Raw genomic sequence first — 19182 nt, forward strand, 5'->3', positions numbered from 1 at the left:
ACCGGACAAAAGTTTTGTTGTTGATCCCGGTTGTAAAAGCAACAAATAATAACTGGACTTCTAGTTGATCAATTATAAAAGGTGGCAGAAGGTGGATCTTTCAGATGAATCATCTGTTGATCTGCATCCCAATCATCACTAATACTGCAGATGACCTACATGAACCAGCATGGACCAAAGATTCTCAGAAATCAGTCAAGTTTGGTGAAGAAAAATTCATGGTTTTGGGGTTGCATTCGGTATGGGGGCGTGCGAGAGATCTGCAGAGTTGATAGCAACATCAACAGCCTGAGGTATCAAGACATTTGTGCTGCCCATCACATTACAATCCACAGGAGAGGGCAAATTCTCCAGCAGGATAGCGCTCCTTCTCATACTTCAGCCTCCACATCAAAGCTCCTAAAAGCAAAGAAGGTCAAGGTGCTCCAGGATTGGCCAGCCCAGTCACCAGACATGAGCATTATTGAGCATGTCTAATGTAAGATGGAGGAGGCATTTCCGAAGATTCTTGATGAACTCTGGGAGTCCTGCAAGAACACTTTCTTTGCCATTCCAGATGACTTTATTAATCAGTGATGTGAGTCATGTCAGAGATGTATGGATGCAGTCCTCCAAGCTCATGATGGAGTCAGACACCATATTCATCGTTTCTCCACTGCAGCAGGACTTTATATTCTATACTGGACATTATTTCTGTTAATGACAAGACTTTTGTTTAAGCAAAGTCAGACCTTTTCTGTTTTAATTAAATAATTAAAATGTTATTTTATTGTGGTAAAATAAGTATAGTCTAGAGGGCTTTGCCCATAATACAAGCCACTTCTGATACCAAGTGATAAACTAGAAGTTAAGTATTATTCGTTGGTCTAAAACTTGGATCATAGGCTTTTGACTTTTGTCAGGTAGTGTATGTAATGATAGATTCTTGCATCCAGTTTTTGATTACAAACTCTGCATCAAATGGATCTGAGCAAAGTCAGACCTTTCTGTCCTGATGAAATCATTAAAAATCAAGACATGTTCATATTTTATTCTGGTAAAATAAACGTAATCTACAGGCCTTTGCCTTTCATAAGCTACTTCTGATACCAAATGATCAACTAGAATTTAAGCTATTATTTGTTGTTCCTAAAACTTGGATAAGCGACAACACTTTTTTTTTCAGGTAGTTTAGAAGATTTATTTGCAGTTATACAATATTTAGTGTACTTTTTAAAAACGTGGTGTATGTATAAAACATTTTCCATTATGTGATCTGGCAATGTAGGTTTGGCATCATTACAGGTGTTAACAGGAGTATTTTAGCTCCTTCATGGTGGTAATGTATCTGGACAGTTCTTAAAGATGCATGTTGTTTACATTATATGTTATAAATGAATACACCAAACCCAGGTGCTCACGATGATCATATACAAGCTAAGGATTTGTGTTTGTGTGTTTATAATTTCAGCTGCGGAAGGCTGTGATGGACCACGTGTCGGACTCTTTTCTGGAGACCAATGTTCCTCTGCTGGTATTGATCGAAGCTGCCAAGAATGGTAATGAAAAGGAGGTGAAGGAATATGCCCAAGTTTTCCGTGAGCACGCCAACAAACTGATTGAGGTAGGCACCTGTTTTCTCCTCTATGAAGTGCCAATTACTGTCCCTCGTCTATTGCGGATTTTAATTTCTGGATTTGCTTCAAAACAAATGATGGAACATTATTTGTACTCATCCAGACTAGCTGTTCCTTTGTTGAACATGGCATCTCAAAGAGCACGCTTGACTTGAAGGAAACCGCTGATTGTTAGTCTGTCGTCTATAGTTAAGACATTGATCTTTGTAGTATTTTTGCATTAGACAGATCAGCCTTCAGGGTGTTTATTGTGGGCTTATTAAATCTGTGTTTTTGTAGTAGCTGTCACGTACATGATAAGTGTGAGATGTTTTGGCAGACTAGATTAAATGTAGAGAGGATGGACCGATTAGGGAGTTTATAAACTGTATTTTTTGGGGGGGGGATTTATATTTTAGGTACCTGTGCTTGAAAGGGGGTGATTTTAAGAGACTCTTTGTATTTGCAAGGGTTTTAGTATGCTGACAGCATGCTGCAGAGAAGTTGCATCTCTAAATTCATCCCCATCAAAGCATCGCTTTTGTAACAAATTCGCCGCCTTCAACAGATTTGAAGACAATTACTGTCAGACTTCAAATCGCTTGCTGTGAGCAACGTTCCCATTATTATGCCTAATCTGTAGATCTTGTAAGGACTGTGATGGTTTTGTGCAATGGAAGTTTTTAAATATTTAGCTTTATTTGTTAGATCATGAGAAGTGTGTAGGATGTCTGTCAGCTGCTGTATTGGCGGGTCGAGCACTTCAACATGAGCCCAAAACAAACCCCAGTTATACTAGATGATTCTGAGATCCTTCAAGATTGCTAATTTAAAAAAGGCCCACCCACAAAGCGTAAGAAATCCCGGCTGTCACTCATGCAAGCATTCGGTACATGCTTGAAAGAGGAAGAACTTCAGATTTCAGCATGAAAGCTGAAATACAACAGCATGAATTTTAATCGATAGCCAGCACCATCGCTATTTATGCAGGGATGCATCGGAAGTCTCCGTGTCATGACTGTTAGATCCAAGCAAGCGCCATACAGCCCTTTTATCTTCTGTGCTTCATATTTTTTGTGAAGTGTCAGATAGGAGTCAACAAATGGCACAAATGCAGCAGAGCTGCTGGCTTTACAATGCCGCAGCCGAGCAATCACTGCATTTGTATGGACGGTCACAACTGCGAATCACATTTTAAGCCCAGCCAAAGAGCGAAACTCCTCCGAGCCCAAGGTTAAGTGCTGCCTCGGTGGGGAAACGCGAAACAGCTGGATATCCGCTGTCTTATTGATGGACTTCATGAAAGAATCTGCATTGTCGTTTCTGTTTGCGGCAAACGTATTCAAGACCGATAAATAGGCTGCGTCTCTTGTGGCGCTTTATTTTCCAGATAGATGTTTTTCATGCCGAATCACTGGGGGTTTTCTATCTCATGCTCGCATTGGCAGGGCCAGCGACAAGCTGACAGAAATGTTAGCTATCCTCATTAGTTTTTCAAATCTGTTCATCTTTAGTCCCTGTGGTAACACGTCATCCACCGACATTTCAGGCTGACCTCTCCCCACAGGGGGCAGGCCGGCCCTCGTGTGACACGCGGCGTACAGGGGACGGACTGGAGACGGAAATCAGTGAAGGGAAAAGGAGGGGTAATGAGTAAAAGCCTTAGAGTCTCACCAGGGGCTAAAGATAGTCGAAGCACAAGACGTCTGCAGAAGTCACATCCGTCTCCCTCTCTGCCTCTTTTCTCTCTTCCTCCTGTCTGTCACAGGCTTTATCGTTGCCTTGATTTGACACCAGTCAGTGGTTGCACCATATGGATTCCAACCTTAATCCAAACACAGATTACATGAACAAAACATGGGCTCATTTTGATAATTCCATTTTAGAGGCATTTACGAACCATTGTGGTTTACGCCGCCGTGCCAAAGCAAGGTCTGGATTCATCCTTGCATGTGTTAAACGCAATTCGTGTTTTGTTAAATCGCTCAGAGGAGGTGTGTTTTCTACTGCGGTAAAGTGTAATAGCGCATCTGTGCACAGGTTGGAAGTTTATTTCCACTCATTATCTGAAACCTGTTTACACTTTCAATACTGAGTGAGCAGATGGGCTTTTTTATTCTGTTAGTTATTTTTTAATAATTAAAGTAAGTGATCTAGATATGACAGATTCTCACACGTTGTCTTTAGAATAGGCAATTATAAATGTATTAAGCCTGTATGAGCTATGACTCATTTTCTTTCGGGTGTTGGCAATAATAATAGTAATAATAGTAGTAATAATATTATTAATAATAATAACAATAGCAGCGATGATGATGATAATAATAATAATAATAATAATAATAATAAAAGTAGTAATAATAATAATAATAACAATAATAATAAAAGCAATAATAATAGCAATGATAGTAATAATAGTAGTAGTAGTAATAATAATATTAATAATATTAATAATAATAATAAAAGTAATAGTAGTAGTAAAAAAATTATAATATTAATAAAAATAATATTAATAAAAAAATAAAAATAATAATAGTAGTACTACTACTACTACTACTACTACTACTAATAATAATAATAATAATAATAATAATAATAATAAAAGTAAAAATAATAATGATGAAATTAAGAATAATAATAATCATCATCATAATAATAAATAGTAATAATGAAAGTAATAATAATAATAATAATGAAATTAATAATAATAATAATAATAATAATAATAATACTCATCATAACAATAAATAATAATATTAATAGTTAAAGTAATAATAATAATAATAATAATAAAAGTAATAATAATAATAATAATAATAAAATTAATAATAATAATAATAATATTCATCATCATAATAATAAATAGTAATACTGAAAGTAATAATAATAATAATGAAATTAATAATAATAATAATAATACTCATCATAACAATAAATAATAATAGTAATAGTTAAAGTAATAATAATAATAATAAAAGTAATAATAATAATAATAATAATAAAAAAATTAAGAATAATAATAATTCATCATCATAATAATAAATAGTAATAATGAAAGTAATAATAATAATGAAATTAATAATAATAATAATAATAATAATAATAATAATAATAATAATAATAATAATAATAATAATACTCATCATAACAATAAATAATAATAGTAATAGTTAAAGTAATAATAATAGTAATAATAGTAATAATGAAAGTAATTATAAAATTAATAATAATAATAATGATAATAATGATAATAATGAAAGTAATAATAATAATAATAATAATAATGAAAGTAATAATAATAACAATGAAATTAATAATAATAATAATAATAATAATGATAATAATAATAATAATAATAATAATAATAATAATAATAATAATAATAATAATGAAATATTACTAATAGTAGTAGTAGTAGTAGTAGTAATATTAATAATAAGCATTACTATCAGGGCTGATGAGGCTTGTTTAACTCGTTAGGATTCTGCAGTTTGATAGGGAACCTGCAGCTAAAATTGTCTGCTGTGTGTAGTGTAATCTATTAAATGTCCAGCAAAGTGTAATGCATTAAATATGAGCATTTTGTGAGGTTGTTGCGGCGGGGATTTATCTAAAGCTGACAATTTCATAACTCTTATAACTTTATAAATAACTTGCACAAAGCAGTGCTTTACTTGCAGCTATCATGCTGCTTCACTTTCATTGTGTTTGCGGAGTTGTGTCATTGTGCAACAAGTTATGCTTATAGCCTAGCTTTAAAATATTAAGGAAACTTCTTAATATTGCCTAAATGTCAGCACCACAAATAAGCTGACATTTTCTTTTGTCCAATATACTAGATTGCATTTTAACTTGGTATAAAATAGAATATATCTTGTTTATTTTGAAAAGTCTTAATAAAATGACAAAGAACAGGCTGGAAAGTTTTACATTAATCATTACAGCATATAGAAAACCTATTTATTAAATTCACCAAAGCACCACCAACAAGCTGATCTCGCCATAAAACATGATTCATTAGAATAAGAAAGTTAAGGTACTATTAGACAAGATTTTTATAATGAAAACACTTTGGAAGTTTTTAAAAAGAGATCACCAGGACAAATTTAAATCAATTGTTTAAATTATTATTTTTGAGCATTTATTAAATATCTAATTGGAAAATCATATTGAACACTTAATCTACAGTTTTTATGAATTTATTTTTTTATTTATATTTTTATAAATGTTTGTATCATCTGTTGTTGAAATATGAAGTTGTTCTCATGTAATGTTCTTATGTATATTGATCTTGCTGTGAACTAGTTAAGTTGCTGATGAATCAATCAAAATATAAATAAATAAAAATAAATAAAATAATAAATATAAATGAACAATATGAAGTGATAAATAAATAAATAGAGAAACATACAATAAAAATAAATATAAATAAACAATAAATAAATAAAAATAAATGAATAAACAAACAAAATAAACAAATAAATAAATTAAATTTCAAATTAAAATAAAAAATATATAAACAAATTAACAATAAATAAATAAATAAATAAATAAAAAAATAAGTAAATTACCATAAATACATAATGAATAAATAGATTCATCAAATTAAAAAAATATATTAATTTTAAATAAAGTACTTTAATAAAATAAAACTAAAATGAAAAAAAATCTAAATAAATAAAATTCACCTACTTTAGGTACATAAAAGTGTACTTAGCATTAGAAAAACAAGAATTAAATTATGATTCAGTATATGGTGCATACTCCAATATGAAATTTATGAAAGCATAAAAACCATAAGACGTTTTGAGTTAACTACATTTTTTTTCAAAAAAAAAAAAATAAATAAAATAATAATTATTATTATTATCATCATCTTAGGACGTTTTGAGTTTATAACTACATTTTTGAAAACAATTATTATTATTATTATTATTATTATTATTATTATTATTATTATTATTGTTGTTGTTTATAATAATAATAATAATAATAATAATAATAATATTATGATGATGATGATGATGATGAGAAAAATCATAATGTAAATAAATGATGATAATAATATTAAAAATGTAGCTTTTTGATTTTGTTGCCAATAGAAAAATAAAAAAAACAATTTATTCCTGAAAATGCTTGTGCTAAAACAACTAACGCGTCACTTCTTGTGGTTTATTCCTTCAGTGTAAAGCAAATTACTGATGCACTAAGCCTGTACTGCAGCAGTGTGGAGGTCAGCTTATTCGTGACCTTGCACTGCCTGTTTTGTTTGGTAGAGGGTTGGTAAAGGGGTTTTAAATATGTAGGTTATGAAAAAAACGCATTGTCTGGAATAGCTGGAGCGTCTCACTTCTGGTTAGTATCCAATCTGTTGGCAGGGAGATGTCGTCTTGTGCATTAGGGATTTTTCCTGCATTCATGTAGTTGCCTTCTGTTACAAAATGAACACGGTGGGTTGAAAATGATGTGCCATATATGGGAGTTCCTCTGTTTGCCGATGGCTTTCATCACTAAGAATGGTCTAATATATATTTGACAGGCAGCCTTGCAGCAGGAGATGGTTGTGAAGGGGAAACTTTACCCTTTCTTAACTCTGCGCACTTGTCCTTTACTATGCTTAAGTGATAACCCTGAACTTTTATTATGCTGAGCTTTTGCTTTTATTTCCAGAAAAGATCGAGAATTGAAAGTGACTAAAAATGAAAGATGTTCTTATATAATGCATGCCAAGTGATGCTCAGTCTTTGAAGAGAGGCTGTAGTGTGCTCATGCATCACAGATTTTTATCAAATCAAATATTTAAGATAAATTACAAACTTTACTACAGCTGATCACAGATAGACTTTAGGACTACACAGTATTTGGTTTCAGCATTGATGTTGTAATGTGCACATCTGCAATCGTAACAACACTGGGTCTTCAATGTCAGATAGGGGTTATTGTTAACAAGTGTTTAAAGCTTGTAGATTAATTGCAAATTAATTGTGAATTGACACCATTGTGAAATTAAAATTTATAAAAAATGCATTTGATTAGTTTTTCTATTTAACATGTTAGTTTAAAACATTTGGGCATGAGAAACTAACTTTTATGGCTTTATTGAAGATTAACTTCATTTATATATATTTACATTTATATTTCATGGTGTCCGTGGGGTCTTCAAATGTCTTAATTTTCAAAAACAAGACTTGGTTTTGCCAAAGTAGAGTCATTACCATTTTCATGCGGAAGAGGAGGTAGGGTGAGGTTATGCGCTCGTGCACTCAGTTCGGATGTACAAAGACAATATGCGTGGGATGCGGCGTACGCAGTGTTTCATACATCTAAATTTTTTTACTGCGTACACACGTTTACAGCTTTGTGTGTACGCAATGTTTTAGTATGATTTCAACGCAAATCTTCATACATGAGGCCCCTGGTGTCCATTTGGATGACTATAGTAAGCGGGAAAAAAAAAATTACAAATGTATCATCACTTAGCACCTCATGTGAAAGGGCCGGGCTATTGTGATGCACACGTGAAACCGCGAGATCAGTATACATAGGTTGTAAATTACAATTTGTAATGTGAATTTCAATTTATTTTTATTCTCTCTCTTAGTAAATTACAGCAATATCGCCCTGCAGCCCAAGACCGGTTACTCACTGAAGCTAAGCAGGGCTGAGCCTTGTTAGTACCTGGATGGGAGACCACTAGGGAACACCAGGTTGCTGTTGGAAGTGGTGTTAGTGAGGCCAGCAGGGGGCGCTCAACCTGTGGTCTATGTGAGTCCTAATGCCCCAGTAAAAGTGAGGGTGACATTACACTGTCAGTGGGCGCCGTCTTTCGGATGAGACGTTAAACTGAGGTCCCGACTTTCTGTGGTCATTAAAAATCCCATGGCACTTCTCGTAAAAGAGTAGGGGTGTAACCCCGGTGTCCTGGCCAAAGTCCCTCTATCGGCCCATACGATCATGGCCTCCCCCAATCATCCCCTTCCACCGAATTGGCTCTATCACTGTCTCTCCACTCCACCAATAGCTGGTGTGTGGTGAGCGCACTGGCGCCGTTGTCCTGTGGCTGCCGTCTCATCATCCAAGTGGATGCTGCACACTGGTGGAGGTGTAGAGAGACCCCCCTCATGATTGTGAAGCGCTTTGGGTGTATGACCATACACAATGAATGCACTATATAAATACACACATTACTCATTACATTACTTAATTTCTTTTCTCTCAAAAATATGACACGAGAAGTTTACCTAAGATAAATGCATAAATATAATAAAAGAGAAAATTTCCCGCACAACAAAGATTCTCTTGTGCACCCCTGGTGGTCAGACTGCGCACCCCAGTTTGGGAACCACTGCAATAAATAACAACAACAACATGGTTATGCAATTTGATTTACTAGTGAAATAAAAACATATCATATTGCAATATATATTACAGAAAAACTAAATATTGCAATCATTTTGTTTTCCAATATCATTCAGCCCTGATAAACACAATGCATTGTCAACCACAATAAAGAGCAACTCTATTGAAAAGAAAAACCAGATTATCAGTTGTTCCTGAAAATCTCATAGTAATTTTGATTCAAGTATGATCATCCTGCACAAAATGATAACCTGCTTCTACAAACGTGGCCCACATTCCACAAATAAGTGAGGAGATTTATAGTGTAATCCATTTTTTCCCCTCTCGTTCTGTTTAGAGTTTAAATATGGATGTGATTGTTGCTGTAGGGAGGACGTTTAATTTGCTGTACGATGAAGCATCCATGGCTACGACTGCAATGGAACTGCAGCCAAATTTTCTCTCCCCTCGCTGTCTTTTTTACGCCCGCAGAAGGCATGAAGTCGACACTCTCTGGGGGCTGGAAGAAGTGCCAGCTACGCATCTCATCTCGCTCTCTCTCTCTTGGTTGCATTTGCAGATACCACCATTCATATAGTATCTTTTATAGAGGCATTAGCGTTGTAGTCACTGCTGTAGGTGGAGACCCTTCTGGCAACCATCATACATCCCAGGAGTACTCCGCCGTTACCTGTTTGCTAATTTCACCTTTTTGTTTTTTCTTCACCCCATTCAGAAAGCCACTTATATTGACTTTGAACTTCTGAGCATGCAGGAAGATCCGTCGCTTGGCTCTGAGTGTCAGTTCTTGGTCGCTGAAACGGTGGCAGTTTGGTTTTTATACCGTGAAATGCATCATTCCTGAAGCAGGATAAAAATAGAGCAAGCTTAGTTTTATTGCCTCAAGGCCTTGTTCTCAAAGGTTCCTGGCTGCTCAAGGAACACCGAGATTGTGCAGGGACTAAACTACCAAGTGGTACAGAAAATGAGAGGAAGAGTCATGGAGAGGGAGAGAGAGAGAGTGAGAGAGGAAAGGAATGAGTTGGCATTGCCGTTTAATAAACGTCACTTATTTTTGTGTTAAATTAGAGCTTTCTGGCTTTTGCATTAATACAATTTGCTTTTCAAGGTAGAATTATTGTTATTAATTAACCAATAAGTAATAATTTTGCCTTAATATCTATTACACAGCAGCAAATTAGGACTTTAAAGTAGTAATTGGGTTTCTGCATTTGGCGGGATTATAATTATGGTGTTATATAGGATTGTATTTGTTTTTATCTATCTGCACCCCTCTGATTACTAATAGCAACCTGTACATTAGAGCTGCACGTTTCTGGCTAAAATAAGAATCGCAAATTTTTAATTTATTTTTTGCTAAAAATAAAGATTACGATTTTCTCACGGTTCTGTATATGTAAAATAAAGGTATGGTAAAAACAAACATATGGCACAACAATTATAATAATATTATGTTTAGGTCTACTGGTTTTTATAAATCTATTCTACTTATAATAATTCTGATGTTGAATTATGTTTGAGATATGTGCTTGCAATCTGTCATATTAGACAATTTTATTCACTGGTAAAATCAGACATTTGCCATTATCAGATTATATTCAACAATATATAGACTAGAGTAGTTATACTGACATTGTAAACATTTATTTTCATGCACAACTTTTGGTTCGCTAATTATAACTCTAAAATGCAATATGATCATTTAAATGAAGTGCACACTTTCGGTTTCATTTTAACTGCAAAGTGCTTGTTCATACTTCACGCACGGCTCCCAAACAACCACTCTGTGCCACAAACTGAATATTATTTACAACTGTATTACCTGTTACTCGTAACATATGCAGGTTCTGTTCACTAAAGTAGACGTGCGCGCGTCTATCATTAAGTGGAGCACGGGCGCCCTCTCTGTGATAACAGCTCACGGTCAGCAGCTCACGTCACGCGTGATTTCCCGGCCGCGAAAACATCATTATATGAAGACAAAAATGACATTTTTAGGTGAATTATACCTAAAAAAATACATTATGTAACTCATTCAACATCATTTGGAGGTGTCGATGTCAGTGAGCAATGTATGTGAAACAATGAAAAGACTCGTGTGGCCGCCTTTTCTTCTCTCCTGAACTTGAAAATATGATTGGCAGAATCGTAGAAATGCTGGATTAAGATCGTCTAGGGGGTCGAATCGAGATCGCGATATTTTAACGATTAATTGTGCAGCTCTACTGTACATCTATTCATCTATTGTTACTCTCTATTTATAACTAATGCAACCTATATATAATGTTCATAGTGCATCCATCTGTAAGTGGTACCCATAGTTTTTTCTGTAATTGCTCTTTATAACTTATCCTGCACTTGCTGCTGTTGCATTCCTTTTAAGACCGAAAGTGCGTTTAATTGCCTTGTACTTGTACATGTGTAATAACTATTAAGTTTAATCCAATTTAATCGATCTAATTAGGAAAATAGAATACGATCATGCAGAATATCTGCTTTTATAAGTAATAAACAGTCTTAATAATAGGTCGGTAGTAAGCCACTATTAATAGTGAGAATTGTTATTTAAACTAAACTGTTGCCCTAACTTTTTACTTGCCACATTCAATAACTTCAATATTCATTATGAATATTTAAATGATTAATGAGCAGCAATGTCATTATTTGGCTTTAAAACCACAAGGTGGATGTAAAAATCATCATGAGTATATGAAAGCCTGTTAAGATTTTTTTTTTTTTGTATGATATATATTGCACCAAATATACAGCGATAAACGATATCATTGTTATTTTAAAACCATTTTATGCAACTCATTATATAACACCAGAATGGCAATATAATATCATCACAGTGCAGGTGCACTCTTTCAAAGAACACTTTATATTGTATTCTTAGGAATATTTCATTTAATTATTTATTTTAACAATTTAAAAATTTGGGACTGGAATCAGAATGTGAAAATTCATATCCCAAATATATAATAAATGTTAAAGTGCAAGATAACAGAGGCTTTGATATCTGCTAGCAGATCTATTTTCACTTGTCAGACAACCACATTAAAATATACTATAGTGATATACCGTAAATACTATAGTGTTTAACCATACTGACACCTCCAGCAGAGATGGAAGTGTTCAATCAGCTAAAATGTTGCTAGAATTGGTTTTAATGTATGTAAGATATATATATATTGGATCCCCCAAAATGATTGAGGGCACGTCCATGTGTTGTGCGATAAGTCCATATATTGATTGTAACAGGTCTAAGTATATGATAAACACATTGGACTTTGGTTCATAATAAAAAAATCTACGCATGTTAAGAGTGGTGACAATGTTGTGACACTGTACTGAGTCTATCGAACTATCTATATTCCATTTAACGACTGAACGTATTTGTCATTAGTTTTAAATAACTTTTTTCTAGAGTTCTCTCTGAATCTTACCATTATTGATCAACAATTTCATTATTTGGCTTTTAAACCAAAAGACGGAAGTGAAAATCATCAGAGGTATATGATAAACGCATTGGGCTGATTGACAACTTTATAGGTGTAAAAAAAGATTTATGGTTTATTATAAGAAGCTCTGCATGTTCAGTGCCGTGACAATGTTGTGACACTGTACTTAGTCTGTCTATATTCCATATAAAGGCTGTACGTATTTGTCATTAATTTTAAATAAATAGCTTTTTTGGGGTTTTCTTTCTGAATCTTACACGTATTGATCAGCAATTTACATATTTGGCTTAAAAACCAAAAGATGCTAATGAAAATCATCATGAATTTATGATGAACGCATTGCGCTAATTAGACAACTTTATAGGTGTAAAAATAACCTTTGGTTATTAATGAAAACCTCTGCATGTTCAGTGCGGTGACAATGTTTTGACAACACTGTACTGAGTTTAATAAATTTCATATAAACGCTGTGAGTATTCATCATGAACCTGAGTAGAGAGCTTTTTCTGGAGTTTTCTCTCTGAATCTTACACTTACTGATCAGCAATTTTATCATTTGGCTTTTAATACCCAAAGATGGAAGTAAAAATCAGCATGAGTATATTATGAACACGTTGGGCTGATAACTTTTATAGTTGTACAATAGCATTTATGGCATTTATTTGTAAAAAGCCTGTTCTTAACTATGGTCTTCGCTCACAGGATATTTATTTACTCTCTGTCCCTAAAGTGTGGACTGAGATGGGAAAAAAGGCTTTTAAGTACGCAGCACCTTTTGCTTGGAATAATCTGCAAACACAGTTGCAGTTCAAAGACTTGATTTCACTAAATGCTTTTAAAAAGACTAAGTTTTAGAAGGTTTGTAGATCTTTTGAATAGTTGTCAGTGTGATTCATGTTAGCTGTAAATTGTTTTTTGTTTGTTGTCTGTTGTCTGTTGGCCAGGACGCTCTTGTAAAAGAGATTTTTAATCTCAATGTGTCTTTCCTGGTAAAATAAAAGTTATAATAATAATAATAATAATAATGGCTAATAGGGCTGCAGGATATTGGAAAAATCTGACATTGCAATATTTTTTTCTCTGCTTTAAATATACTGTATACACTTTCCCCAGATGACTTGAGAACTGCTATTTAGGAATAATTTATTTATTCAGATAACTTGGAGTGATTCTGTAGGGGAGTGAATCATTCATAAATGTCAAAAAAACAAATCCAAAGCTGTGGTAAAAATGAAATTAAGGGTGTTTTATGGTTTCGGAGCAGTCAAATAGCATTCAGGTACAGGATTAGAATAATAAAATGTAAAATAACACTGTAAAAGTCTTAACTGGATCCATAAATTAATAAAATTGTTCTTTATTAAAGTTACAAATGGTCAAATTTCTTGTGCCTGATTACATTTGCTATCAGGCCTTATTCTTACACTTCACATTCACTCCATTTTGTTTTAATGCTGTAATAACACCAGCATTCTCATGTGTAGTTTCTCTTTGCCAACTATAATCATAACTCAACGTAGATCCTGCGATGTGCACATTGCGATACTGATACTAAAACGATCTATTGTACAATCTTAATGGCCAATAATAAAAGCTATGCATGTTCAGTGCAGTGTCAATGTTTTGACATGGTATCGTCATTTAAATTCTTTATAAAGGCGGCAAGTATTTGTCATGAACCTAAATAAATAGCTTTTTTTTTTTAGTTTTCTCTCTGAATATTGCACTTATTTCCAGTTTATCTATGTGGGAAGGTGTACCCACCAGTGAGATTGGACTCCTTATTTACCTAAATGGGAAATGAGAATGGGCTCACTATGAACGCTTTTCCCCTTTACTGATTCTGCTTGATACTTGCAAATGAACCTTGCAAAAGACGTCGGTGGAGTTGTTTTTCAGCTTCGTGTTGTGAGCTTTAGAAACACTGCGAGTGTATCTGCTGTGCTGCGTGTACTGTATGTACTCGAAAGCTTCTGAAAGAACAAACTTGCCCCTCTGTTGACCCGCCGATGCCACAGAGGGGTGAAAAACCAGCTGCACTGATGGGATGTTGCTGTATGATTGAAAGACCTCAGGAAGAGGATCAGCAGTTGAATGGAAATGACTCTAAAATTATGCGGAGCTGCAAGCCATTGATTGACATCTTGATTGTTGCGGGTCAAGCTAGTTAGTGTTAGACTTGCTTAAATCAGAGATGCTATTAAAATGCCTTTGTTGTAACACTCTCATTAGCTCGGGTTGTAGCACAGCGAGTGGAAACTGTAGGAGATGCAAAAATAAAATAAGTGCATTGGAATATTAGTTGTTTAAGTAAGCGTTAGGTTTAATTTGGGCATAATTGTGTATACTGTAAATGCAGATTCTATTTGTAAAAGAGAAATACCCAAAAATTCAATGTCAAAGCTGATATGCGCACTCTGAAATCCCATAGATTCCCCATGTTAAACAAAATAAAAATGTCATTTCTTTTCAGTCCGTCTCTTCTCCTTCGTAATTGTTTGTTTTGCGTTAGGAGCTTAGAATGGAGTTAACATCTCACAGACAAAAGTTAAGATTGCTAGATTGCTATAAACTCACAATTACACACTTTATCCTTTAGCGAAAGATGCTTTTAGTGTAAAAGAGAAAAAAAAAAAAAAAACGCTGAATCCAGGAGAATAAAACACTGCAGCAAATCTTCCATGACCTTTCTCAGTGCCTGATTGGCTGCTTCTGCAGTAAAGCACTGGAGTTTATTTTACAGTTGCTTGTGTTTCATTTACTCTCCTAGCCCACTAGCAGAAAACTAGTGTGGAATGCTGTCATAAGTAGGGCTGCTTGATTATTTGAAATATATTCATTATTATTTTGGTCATAATTGTAATCAGGATTATTTAAAAAGATTATCATGTCCAAAAAGTTTTATATATGTCTATGTTTATGTATGTATGTGTATGGTATGCATGTATGTACGTGTATGTAAATATATATATATATAGAAGGTTTATTGTGAAAACCTGATTTATTGGGATGTATACATACATACATACATACATACATACATACATACATATACATACATATATATATATATATATATATATATATATATATATATATATATACACACACACACACACACACACATATATATATATATAAATATATATATATATATATATATATATATATATATATATATATATGCACACACACACACACACACACACACACACACACATATATATATATATATATATATATATATATATATATATATATATATATATATATATATATATATATATATATATATATATATATATCCCAATAAATAAGGTTGATAGTACACCTATACATGTCAGGTTTTCACAATTAACCTTCTTAATAGGAAGAATGGGTCAAACAGTACTCACAACGATTATGGAAAGCAGTGCTTCCCACAGGTTTAAAATATGCATGCGGTGGTACACAGGTTGAAACACACCTTTTGCCCATGGCACATGGTCACCTACATGCGACAGTGATTTTTAACAATATTTTTATTTATTATACACTGTCCTTTCAATGGGTGAAAATTTTTCTATTTATTTATTTTGTATTAAGACTGTTGAATAAAGAAATCCGCTATTTGTTTCTTTTATTCTGTTCAGGAGCCATGTGCACCCATTGACACCTGCTGCTGACATTTTGTACAGTATTGCCAAAGCATGTAAGATGCCTTTAAAAATATGTAATATTTGGATAGAAGCATCTGCTAAATGACTAAATGTAAATGTAAATATCAGCATCAAATAAAAAAAAATAGAGCAAATGAGAAATAAATGTCATAAAGAAATAAAAACATAGAATAAAAATCTCTAAAAAGTATAAAAATTACAAGAATAAAGTGTAGAATATTTAAATTAGGTAAATGAGTAAATAAAGCATTTCTAACATATAGATTTTGCGGCCAGTTTAAATGTATTCTCAACCTCTTTCAGTAAATAAAATAGTTTATCTGATTCATTTAGATCAAATAATGAATTATTCCATGTTTCTCTCAGCCTTTCGGCTGTGCACGTGCTGTCAGCTGTAAAGTAAATTGAAAGTAAATCAAGCTTCAAATAAAAATGACAACGACTCAAAGCGAAAACCAAAAGTCGAACCCCAGATATTTTGAGAGATTTAGAAACCCCGGACGAAAAAGTCTCAAAAAGGCGCATCTCTTGAGTCTGCAGAACACATGAGATTGTCTGTGGGAGTGTTGACAGTTCTTGCATACACACAAGAAGTAGGAAACATGTGGAATAGATGATTTTCTTCTAGTTAACCTACAAAAGTCCTTCAGTTGTGAGCAGTGTGATTTATTTTAAATTTTTATTTTTTGTATTTTTTTTTATTAGTAGTTATAAAAGAAGTCAGTGCTGTTTCCTTTCACTTTCACATGCTGTTTCATTAGCTCTTTGTGCTTAGTACTTTTTTTATAGCAAACCGGGATTAATGGGAGTAATCACTGTGCACCTCATTTTGACATTTCTGCATGTATTCGACTATTTAGGCCAGGGATGTCGAACTCAAGTCCTGGAGGGCCGCAGCTCTGCACAGTTTAGTTTCAACTCTAATTAAACAGGGGTACGCGTGTTGGAGCAGGGCTGGAACTAAACTGTGCAGGGCTGCAGCCCTCCAGGACTTGAGTTCGACATCCCTGATTTAGGCACTGCGTGTGTGTGTTTGCTTGTCTCTGAGGCTGAGTGCATGCGCACACAACATCATGCATTCTCTTTCATGATTTTAAAAACACAAATGAATCAAATATACATCAATAAATGAAGTGTGTCCCATGTTGCAAAAGTCACGTAACAATTAGCATAGTCACTTGGATGCTCCAATCAGGATTTTTGCAGCCGATATTGAATACCGATTCTGATGCTTCAAGCGTAATATAACTTTGCCATTGCATAAGCACATTTATCTCTTGAAGTATGATATCTCACTTTATCTAAGAGAATAATTTAAGGATGTTGCATACATGTACTGGTCTGAAGCAGCTTTACAAAAACATAATAGATAAAACAGGAAAAATAAGGTCAAATAAAAAATACTAAATGCAATTTGGAAACATTGTTCATGCTGCCGATGTATGCCCGGCATGCACTTGCAAATCCTCTGCTTGTAAACTCATAAACAAACAATTGCGATCGGTTCATGAGATCAGCGAGCATGGATCAAGTCATGATGTGATTATCAGCCGATTCTGATCTCCGATTGATCGGAGCATCCCTAGTTGTCACAATACTGGAATTGGATACCAATCGGTACTAATATTTAAAAACGTCCTGCAATTTCCTGCGAACAGTGCTGTTGACCGCGTTCTTAAACGATGCTGATTTGCAATTGTGTTCATGTGCTCAACAGAAATGACTATGATTGGCTGAGAAGGTCATCAGTTCACTAAACGGTTTGCTGAGTGAAACCTCAGATACAGGGACACTGGAGCCTTTCAAAGTCGCGTCGATCAGCTGGTTTGTCTGGTTGGTTTATGCTTGGTAAACATCGATGAGTTTTGGACTACTGATGACCTTCACAGCCAATCACAGTCATTTCTGTTGAGCATGTGAACACAATGGCAAATCAGCGCTGTTTAAGAACGTGCTCAAATGTTTGCAGGAATTTGACGTTTTTAACTTCAGTATCAATTGGTATCGAATTCCAGTATCATGTCAACCCTAGATGCAATACAAGCTTTTACTAATTACTTGTGAAACTGAGCTTTGCAGTGAAGTGAATGCATACTGTTGCATACTATGATTGTACTAATATAGAACACTACTATAGTATACCACAAGCGTACTTGCACAGCATACTATCGCATACTATAATATACAAGCTTACTAATATAGCGTACTGTTGCATACTACTATTGTACTAATTTAGAATACTACTATAATATACCACCAGTGTACTAACAGAGTACTATGGCATGCTACTAATACACCACAAGCATACTAACACAGCAAACTATTGGCTACAAATAATCCACAAGTGTAATAATCCAAAAGCCATTTTACTAATATAGATACTACTATAAAGGGGTCGGGATATGACACAATAATAGTTTTATCTCCATTAGTGTTTTATTATAATCATAAGCAAAAATTGAAACTGAAGTTCGATTAATTCCACAACCATAGTCATAAGCTTGTTACGAAGGTAAAATCTTCCTGTAGAAGTCTGCTGTTAACAGCTTCGCTCTCGGGCACTGTGGGTAATGGTCAAGGATCGCTCCTCGTGGGATCAAATCAGCAGCCTTCTGGTTGTAATCTTCCAGAGTGGCCAATAGATATGCTGTGGAGTGGCCCTCAGGACTCTTCCATCGCATGTTTCATGTCAAGCTGAGTGTGTATCATGGCGACTGTATTAACAAAGGTGTGCTTCAGATTTTCCCCTGACCACTGGAAACCCTTCCACCCCCAGGTACAGTACGATGAAGTCTCATCACATGAGTATTTCAAGCGCCGAACTCTATTGCACATGCTGAAGTGCTCCTTGTTTAAACAGTTGGCATGTATACATGTTTTTAATGCTTGACTAGTGTGTTTGCTAATGGCACCCTGCTGCTCGAGAGATTCCCAGTATGGTGCTTGAGGGATGCGGAAAAGTACTCGTGTAGTCAGTGGGCCGTTTTCCGTGACTACGCTGAGCTCGGTTCACATTTACACTCCACTTGTGTTCTGGATTTCCCATTCCTGGCACAGCCGATTCAAGCACATTATGATAAGGTAGAGTAACTCCGAGCAGTCCCACTA

General features: G+C 34.3%; 2 protein-coding genes across 5 annotated transcripts in view; both read left to right on the forward strand.

Moving 5' to 3' along the window:
• nsd1a (nuclear receptor binding SET domain protein 1a) overlaps window positions 1–19182 on the forward strand; it is a 1446438-nt gene that overhangs the window by 912756 nt on the left and 514500 nt on the right. The window lies entirely within an intron of this gene.
• The window catches only part of ctnna1 (catenin (cadherin-associated protein), alpha 1), a 192052-nt gene that overhangs the window by 80393 nt on the left and 92477 nt on the right, over window positions 1–19182 (forward strand). For all 4 annotated transcript variants that reach the window (XR_015506615.1, XR_015506616.1, NM_131456.2 and 1 more), the window contains 1 exon segment: window positions 1451–1603. Coding sequence is in view for 2 of the 4 variants with exons in the window: in NM_131456.2 (NP_571531.1) it covers window positions 1451–1603 (153 nt within the window). In the remaining 2 variants the exon portion in view is untranslated.

Source organism: Danio rerio, chromosome 14 (genome assembly GCF_052040795.2).
Source record: "Danio rerio strain M-AB ecotype USA chromosome 14, GRCz13ab, whole genome shotgun sequence".
NCBI lineage: Eukaryota > Metazoa > Chordata > Actinopteri > Cypriniformes > Danionidae > Danio > Danio rerio.